This window comes from Clupea harengus, chromosome 5, assembly GCF_900700415.2.
Source record: "Clupea harengus chromosome 5, Ch_v2.0.2, whole genome shotgun sequence".
Classification (NCBI taxonomy): Eukaryota; Metazoa; Chordata; class Actinopteri; order Clupeiformes; family Clupeidae; genus Clupea; species Clupea harengus.
In genome coordinates this window covers 28,744,212-28,752,969 of record NC_045156.1, presented here as the reverse complement: position 1 = coordinate 28,752,969, position 8,758 = coordinate 28,744,212, and the positions used below count along the sequence as shown (strand labels likewise).

Here is an 8,758-nt window from a genome sequence, read left to right as displayed (position 1 = left end):
CCCTAACCTTGTCAAGTAATTTTCCTATGGTACTTCATGTTCAGTTGCTACCTACTGAATGTCACCCCTGACAAGCTCTGCGCTATTCAATCACACGCAAAGCTATTTGGCTGTCATTACGTCATGACTTTATTGCGTGCTTCGGCAAACACACCCTGTTGTGATTGCAAAATATGAACTCAGTTGAACTGAGTCAGGAGATGGATATCTGCCGGAGGAAAATATACTTACCAGGTGCTAGAACAGACAGTTTCAAAGTCTAGATTTGTTCGCGGAAGTCTTTGATAGTTACATTTAGTGTGGTGCAGTCTTGTTACTCCTTGAAACATAGGATCGGTGAATCATTTAAAGGAAAGTAAGCTCTTGAACCAAATAGATTTGATGCCCATTGCAAAGTTCTGTGGTATATAAACTGCCGTTATTGTAGGTGATTCATTAGGAATTAATGTACCTCTGCTCATCATCATGAAGCTGAAAGATCAGCTTCATAAATTCACATCCCACGAGAACCATCACTGCATTGTCAAAAGTAAACTCCAGAGTACCTCTCCAGAACCCCATCTTGTACAGATGGGAAATGTTAACCTTTTGAGAAGGTTTGCTTCACGCCATTCAAACTGAGGCATTTTTATAAACTTGTAAATCTGGCTGATAGACGGGGGGGTGGGCAGAGGTTTGTGTTCTCTAGATGTGAAAGGAGAGGGGGGCAGAGAGAGCGCTGGTCCCGCAGCCGTGCTAAAGGATTGGCAGGTGGGTATTCTGGAGAACTGCCTCATGCCTGCTTTGAGGATGATGATGATTAAATGTGTTTTTTATGTCATGTCAGCATATCCTTACTTTGTTACTACCAAGTCTCCGGTGACCATATCCTGCCAAGACTCTTCTGCTCTGCTCTGCCAAATAATTGCAAAAAATAAATTTTCCGGCTTTATAAAAAGACATTAAGGACTTGAGCCAAAGACAGCATTCAGTGAAGGAAATTATATTTTGTGTGTTTGTGGGCCCCCAAAAAAGCAGCAGCTTGGGTTTGTCCTCATTGTTTGAAGAAGGCATAGGAATCTCAGTCATGGGGAAGGCTTGTCACTGACGGGAGGCACCTGTCCTTGCCGGGGGAATAGGGGGAGTGGGGGGATTAAGAGGTCAGAAGAAATGATCCCTCTCGTGTTGTTGCACGCTCTCTTTTTCTCACTTTCTGTTGCTCTTTGCCATCAGGATAAATATTTTTGGAAACTCAGGCTCATTAATAAACTTTTACAACAAAAATATCACCAGATTCCTAAAAATGTGGGTTGCTCCGTTTTACTGACGTTAAGCCACAATACATAATTGGTGTATTTATGCAGGATGTCAGTGAAGTGCTGTGTCATGTTACTCGTTTCCCTTCTTTAAACTGAGAATAGCAGGCATTTCACAGTGACAAACAACCATGGCTATTCCTTTGTGTAGCTCCAAAAAGAGAGTGTAAAGAGAACTACACAGGGGTGAGTAAACATGTGAGAGTTACTTTCTTTAGTCATTTATCTTTCTAAACAATGGTCCCAACCCAGTGTTATGAAACCAGAAAAAGGGGGCAGGAAAAAGAGTGAGAATTACAAAACTATGCTGATTGATTGATTACATGTGAGAGTGTGAAACACTGAGATCGCCGCCTCTTAAAAAGAATGTAAATCTAGGCCTACAGTATATGGACGTGTGATTCCGTGTAAAAAATGTCACTGAAAATGAGCCCAAGTGAATTCTGAAAATGAGATATTACATAATGGTACATTAGAGTGATGAATTCAAAAATCAAATGTTTCAGGTCTACCAGCTGTATTTTCTTCCTCCGTGAAGTGACTTGGCACACAGAGTTTCTTGCAAAGAGGGAAACATAGAATTTTTCTGAGAAAATGTTGAGTAAACCATCAGCTTGACTGTGCGTGTTGTGCAAGTCTGTCTAACTATCTAAGCCAGTCTTTTCCCATCTGATTTTCTACGAAATGAGAACTGGTGAGACAGTTGAATCCTACCTTGTATTAGCCAGTAGAATTGGAGAATATCACACTTCACTACAACATAGATTTAAGAACAGCATGTTGTTGCTTTCAGATGAATTTATTTCTGTATTTATTGCATTTATTTTAACACATATATTTTTTCTCCATATATAGGTCTCCAAATATGTTCAAAACACCACAAAAGCATGTTGGTAGCCTATTAAATCAGTATATATATACATAAAAAAAACAACAGAAAACCTAGTCAGAGCTAGGTTTGTTTCAGCATGTAGGACGCGTTGTGGTTTTTAAAAAGTACTAAGTAGTCAATACACACTTTGTTTTTGCAAAATATAGATAAACAAGCATGACTGTACTAAACTACTAGGTCATCACAACCCTGGTAAAAAAAAAAAAAAAACATAGGCCGCCTGTGGCACTGAAGGAAACCCACAAAGCTCACAGTATTCAGTGACAACCTTGTAGCCTAACAAGTGCGTTTTTAAAGAACAAACTCTCCTGCTTGTGTGCACTGTATATTTGTTTGTTTTATTTCTCTGGCTGTCTCTCTGAGGTTTGTGTATAAAATGTTGCAATTTGAATGATCTTTACCTAGGCTTTAGAGAGGTACTTCTATTGCAAATATTAGTTAACATTTCCCCCTGCTGGTCATGATGGTGAACAGGGTCATCTTTGGAGCCTATATTTTTTTCGTTATATTTTCTACACACTGCAGCCTTCTTGAAACTATATTCATTTGTTTTTTGCTTTTTATTTACTTGTTTTTATTAGTTATTTTAGACACATAGCCCATAGGTGTACGCTTGAATATTCTCTGGCAGTGAAAAGTTACGTGCATTGTTTGGTTTAACGAGGTGGATGTATAGGCCTACTATTCTAAACTAAACTCACTTAACAAGCAATGAATTAAACTATGTAAGAATGGTCAATGTTCAATTTAATTAGGCAAATATCTTAACAGGAACAGAATGTCGCACCCTCTTGCACTCCGCGGTAGAGAATAGAGGTAACACACTGTGACAGGCTCCACCTCTCTAAACTCTTTGCTTGAAATGTGTTGAGTAGGTAGGAAGTTGTGGACACACACGCACACACAGTTTTACTCTCATTACTGATTCTGTAATTTCATCTTTAAGCAAGTGTAATTTCCCCAATGTGTACAGATACATGTGATTAGTTCTCTGTTGTTCAGTCCGTTTGCTAGGTAGCTCACATTAGCGTAGCCTACTGAAGCGTAAGCAAGTTTCCTTTAGCTAGGTAGAAAATTCCATATAGAAATGGGTGTGTAGCATCAATTTATTGGCAAGGAAATGTACGACTGAGTCAAGACTTTGAACAATTTGCTCAACAGTCCCAAATAGGTAGTGTTAGAGCTTCGTGGCGCTTTGATGGAAGCTGTTTTTCAAGCTCCCAAACGACGTGCAAGAGTTTATGAGGCTTATGAGGCGCCTCTGCCTGTACCAATATTCGAGCAGGATGTGACCAACCCTCATCATCTGGTATTCAAAGCCGAACTTCTTAATAATCACGTAATTGTGAGGAATCCAGACTATATACAATCCCTGTACAGTAAGGTAGGTCAACAGAATACAGGCTGCGTGCAGTCCAGAGCTGTCCTGTATTTCATGCGTGCCATATACCTATCTGGATATGTAAATACGTGTGAGAATGAATGACATATTAATGTATATGTATATGTAATGCATTTATATATTACAATATATGTTAAAATATTCTCATCCGATACTTAAGGGCTACTTTGGCAAAGGCATATTGTCTAGAAGCAGACCAGAACATAGCCTATCTGAGAGGTGGAAAGGTGAGTTCATGTGTACAAACGAGATTCAATTTAAAAGCCAAATCAAAGTCCATAATTGGGGCTGAATGCTGCGCGAAGGCATCTTGAGTGAATGAAACAAACGTTTTCTTGTTTTCCCCTCGTAGATCATGGTGATTTCTATCTCCCGGTCATCTCACACTCGAGGTGCGCCTGCCCAACTTGACATCTACAGCCGTCATCTACATTCACTTCATATGCCTTACATTTCTGATTAATAGCTTTTGTAGGTGAGCTGATATAGTGCTTCAGCTATTCTCTCACAAACCAAATCATTTTTTGTATGTTTTAGGTATCAAGCACAACTGCAACTGGCACGGGACGCTTTGCAGGCTCAAGGTTTGGAAGAGGAAGTTGTCAGACAGACCCTTGAAAGGTTAACCCAGCCAGTGGAATACCTTGTGACAGAAAGTGGTAAGGAGCAGGAAAATGGACATGCAGAGATCCCTCTCAGCCCTCATGTGAGGGGGGACGACGAGCCATGTGTGGACACAACTTTAAAGATCCTGGACTCTTCCTCAAAACGACCCTCTGGTTGTGAAGATCTGAGTGATGGGGTGGAAGATGGAGGTGGAACCTCTCCTGAAGCTAAGAGGCCCCGACGGCAAGGGAACCCTGTGTATGATCCCTTAGCCAGTATGTACCCTGAGGAGCCTGAGCAGCTGGATCCGAAAGCCTGGTCCCAGATCAGGTGTTCGAGGCACGACGACTGGATCGTCCACTGTGGCTGTCGGCTGCAGGAGAGTCAGCTGGAAGCAGCTGCACCTCTGCAGGACTGCAAAACTGACACTCAAGGTTGTGAATATGTTCTTGTGGAGGAGCAGGAGGACAATGAGGAGTCCACACAAGGCCAGAGAAATGTAAATACAAGTGTAGTAATGTTTCCTATGTCTGTGTTAAAGCACTTAAAGGGAGTTAGAAGTGTGCTGTTGGTTGTGTGAATGTTCATCTGGAAAGAAGATATACCCTATTGTCTGTAAAACAATGGCCTCTTTCCTCCAGGCCAATGGCACAGGGAAATTAGTGTGCCGAATTAACCCCTTCAGGATTACCGAATACCTACAGCTGAGTTTGGAGGAGGTGAGTTAAACCCCTTTCAGATTTTGTCATCCATAGTACTCCAGCTGACTCCAGCTTTTTTACTGTGAATCCACAATAATTTGAGGGTGTAAGACAATAGGAACTTAATTAAGCCTGTATTGCCACAGCTGGTTTTTCTAGCAGGGAGAGAACAGTGGGGCAGGCCAATGTAAACAGTGGACAAAGCTGTGATTGTGGTGAGCTGTTGGGTCTCCTGTGCCTTCCCTCTCCACGTGGCAGTGTTCACAGCGCCTATCCCCCCCCCCCCTCTTAGTGGGAACATGCTGACATCTCTATTCCAGGCCACGGGTGTGATTAACTCACTTGATTTCCAAGAGCAGGAGCCCAGGGGGGTAATCAAGGCATCACAGCTGATGTTTGAGATCAGTGTTTGGTTGTTTTCACTGTTCTATTATTCAACATTTGTCCTGTATTTACTACCCTGTGATGAAATATGGTATGGTAAAGTTCACCTTTAAGGGCTCGGTCAGTGTTGAATGGCCAATGCTGTTTCAAACCTAATTTGGGGTGACTTAAGGGTGTGCTTCTAAATGAACCCTGCACTCCTGCTCCCTGCAGAAGAATGCTGAGGGTGGGGATTATGAAGTAGAAGTGAACTTTTGTGTTATTCCAGATCTTATCTGCTAACTTTTGTGTTTGTTCGTGTTTCAGGCATTCTTCCTGGTCTATGCTTTAGGTTGCCTGTCGATTTATGACCATGAGGTAACCTACTATTATTCCCTTGTCAGAACATCCAGAGATTTGTTGTGTCGAACAATATTAGTACTTCTGAACCGACACGGCTGTGTTTTACAGGAGCCGCTATCAGTTCTCCAGGTGTGGGAAATGTGTCGTTCAATGCAGCCAAACTTCGAGACCACCTATGTGGCTTACCACTATTTCCGCTCCAAGGGATGGGTACCAAAGACAGGAGTGAAATACGGCTCCGACTTCAGTGAGAATCAACTTTTTAATATGTTGTATTGTGACCCTAGTTTGAGTGCAATTTCTGTCGCACTCAATGTCTTTGATGTTTTCTTTCAAACTTAGAGAAAGTGGTAAGATGAGCCGTTTTTTTTTACTTTAGCATGCCATTTTACTATAGCCAAGGGAATATGAGACAGAACACAAGTTCAGGATTTGTGCAATCAATTGAAACCTAACTGCAATGGACAACAACATATGTGGTTCCAATAAAGTGGTCTGACCCATCCAGCTGACAGGGTAAGTAGAGCCATCTGAGGAAAATGACTAGCTATTGCATTAGCCAGATCCAAGAACCACAACCAGCACCAGGTATAATGCTAGACATAATTATTAATAATGAAATCCCCCATTATATCATTAAATATTGCAACTAACGTGTCTATAGCTCTGAGGACTAACAATTAGAGATGGAAGCCCCTTCAATTTAAAGACACTTTTATTCTTTTGAGCAACATCCACAGATGATTTGTTCCACAGCAAGATGAAAATCCCACTGGCTCATCTTACCCCAGTCTCTCCTACTATTGTTTTGTTTAGTTTTTTTCCTCGTGGCATCTCTACAACAATACACCAATCTTGTGTCATTCAAGGTGACCGTGCTTGGCATTCCAGGATTGGTAGCTTCTGACTGGTGCCGTGTTGTTCATTAGTCTGGACCCCTAACTGAAACATTCATGACTTGAGTTGAGTTTGCCCGCTACCCTGTTCATGTTCAGTGGAAAGTCTTTTGACATTAACTGACTAGATCATGTGCTCCCTCTCCTGGTGCCAGACTTTACCAGGCCAAAGTCACTGAGCGAGATTTTCCACCGGGGTTTAAGTAACACTCAGCTGCAGCAGCTAAATAATTCAGAGGTACTACAGCATAGCCTTCCTGCCTGTGTGCCGGTAAGATGATGGCAGTGACAGGAGGCTGACTCCTGCTGTCTGTCTGACCACTCTCCACTCCTGTGCTGTGCCCATAGAACAGCCGCTCACGTCCACATCTGACACTGACACTCTTGGTTGGTCTGATGGCGAATAGAGTTACAGTCTGTGTGCTTTCTGATGGCGAATAGAGTTACAGTCTGTGTGCTTTCTGATTGGTTTGTCTCGTCTCCTGCAGTGCTCTATCGGAAAGGACCACCTTTTTATCATGCAAGGTTGGTTTTATCCCATTAATCACTTTGACGTTAAACACATTAATGGGACTTCAAATGATTGTATCTGTAGGTAAAATCACATGGAGTCCCTTTCCTGATTTTGGTAGCCATTTCCATGGTTTAGGTCATCCCATTGTTTGTATGGAAGTCCGCACCATTCAGTGTTACCTGGTTCTGAACAGACCACACTGTCTTCCAATGTTCCCTTTTGCCCCCCCCTTTAATATGCAGCTACTCGGTGGTGGTGGAGAGGGTAGATGAGTCCTTTAAGGGGGCAACACTGCGACCTTTCAGCTGGCGCTCCTTGGCCGCCCTCAGCAGGGTCACCGGAAACGTCTCGAAGGTTCCTAATTCCTTTCATTTATTACTTTAGGATCTGAGGAAAGCACTTACAGACAGACATTGAGCTTCCACAGAAGGTTCTGACAGGAGACATAGCAGAAGCATTTATTTAAAAAAGAAATCAGTTTTTACATGTTGATGGACATTACTGAATGAGGATTGTACACGTAGCGTAATGAAATACAAATGTTGATTGTACAGCTGAATGTAGAATGGAGGCATGCATTTAAGTGTATTCTGCTTTACAGGAGCTGATGCTTTGTTATGTTATTATTCCGTTGGACATGAATGAAGAGATGCTTTGCTCTCCAGAATGCATCAAGAGGATGAAAGTGCAGGTGAGGCCTGATGACTAGTTCCTGTTTCTATAGTTTCTGTTTTTCCTGATGTACTTCACTAATGCAGTGCTGTTGTCTCAGGAGATGATTCTGAGCAGATGGATATCCTCACGAGAACGCACCGATCAAGATGAAATATAGACGTTGACTCAACTACTGTGTTTCATTGTTGCAAAGGCGGTCTGTGGAAATCAACAGATGTAGATGAGGCAGCAGGCCCTCTCCAAGAGTTGAGATGCAGCCAACGTCCACATGAACATTAATAGAAATGTTGCAACTTCCTATCAGTAGAGCTGACCTTATTTGTTTTAATTGTTCTTTTGCCAATGCACATTTGGTGCAGCTGTTTAATAATTTGGAAACCAGTTGTGTACTGCAGATTGTTAGGTAATTGTTTTGGAGACATGTTGTTGGAACACTCTGCAAAACAGTCACTTGAGATTGTACATTCATTTTCTCATAAATAAATGTACAAATGTCTACAATCAGCCATATAAAGAGAGCATTTATTTAGCCATTTGTGGATATTGCAGTGCATTACTTCAGCTTCTTGCAAGCGGATGTGTTGATGCTCAGAAGAGCATTTTAAAAGGGTGTTGCAGCTTAAATGAACACCTCTCCGGCATGCTTCAGTGTGGCTTAATTGTAAGATGGCTCAGGAGGTAATGGGATCCCCACATGAACATGGATAATCAGGCAGGCAACCCTTCTGGCGGATGTGTGGTGTGGGTGATTTGGGTCGGTCACGGTCACGTTGTCCCATTGTTGCTGTCAGACTGTGTGTGTGTGTGTGTGTGTGTGTGTGTGGCCGGCCTGGATTCATTATGTTTAGGAAAACAATGCTCAGCATTCGCTGCTGTGTGCTCTCAGACCATGACAGAGGTGTGATATCTCTTCCACTTAAGAACATTTCAGTTTGTTTACCTGTGGCCCAGCCCAATTTATTTATTTATGTGTGAGATGCTTTATATTCAATACATTTTTTTGAACGGCATCAAGTTGCTGGTGAATTAAATAAAGATTATGTCAGTGCAT

The 8,758-nt window shown here is 42.1% G+C and overlaps 1 protein-coding gene across 1 annotated transcript; it reads left to right on the top strand.

Annotated features, from left to right (window-relative positions):
• Positions 1-2,522: 2,522 nt before the first annotated feature.
• tsen2 (TSEN2 tRNA splicing endonuclease subunit) lies at positions 2,523-8,741 on the top strand. Its single transcript, XM_012832675.3, has 11 exons — positions 2,523-3,571; positions 3,750-3,816; positions 3,942-3,981; positions 4,127-4,694; positions 4,837-4,914; positions 5,587-5,637; positions 5,731-5,869; positions 7,007-7,043; positions 7,275-7,386; positions 7,634-7,723; positions 7,805-8,741. The coding sequence occupies exons 1-11, from the start codon at positions 3,386-3,388 to the stop codon at positions 7,862-7,864; spliced, it is 1,428 nt and encodes a 475-aa protein (XP_012688129.2). The 5' UTR covers positions 2,523-3,385; the 3' UTR covers positions 7,865-8,741.
• Positions 8,742-8,758: the final 17 nt, after the last annotated feature.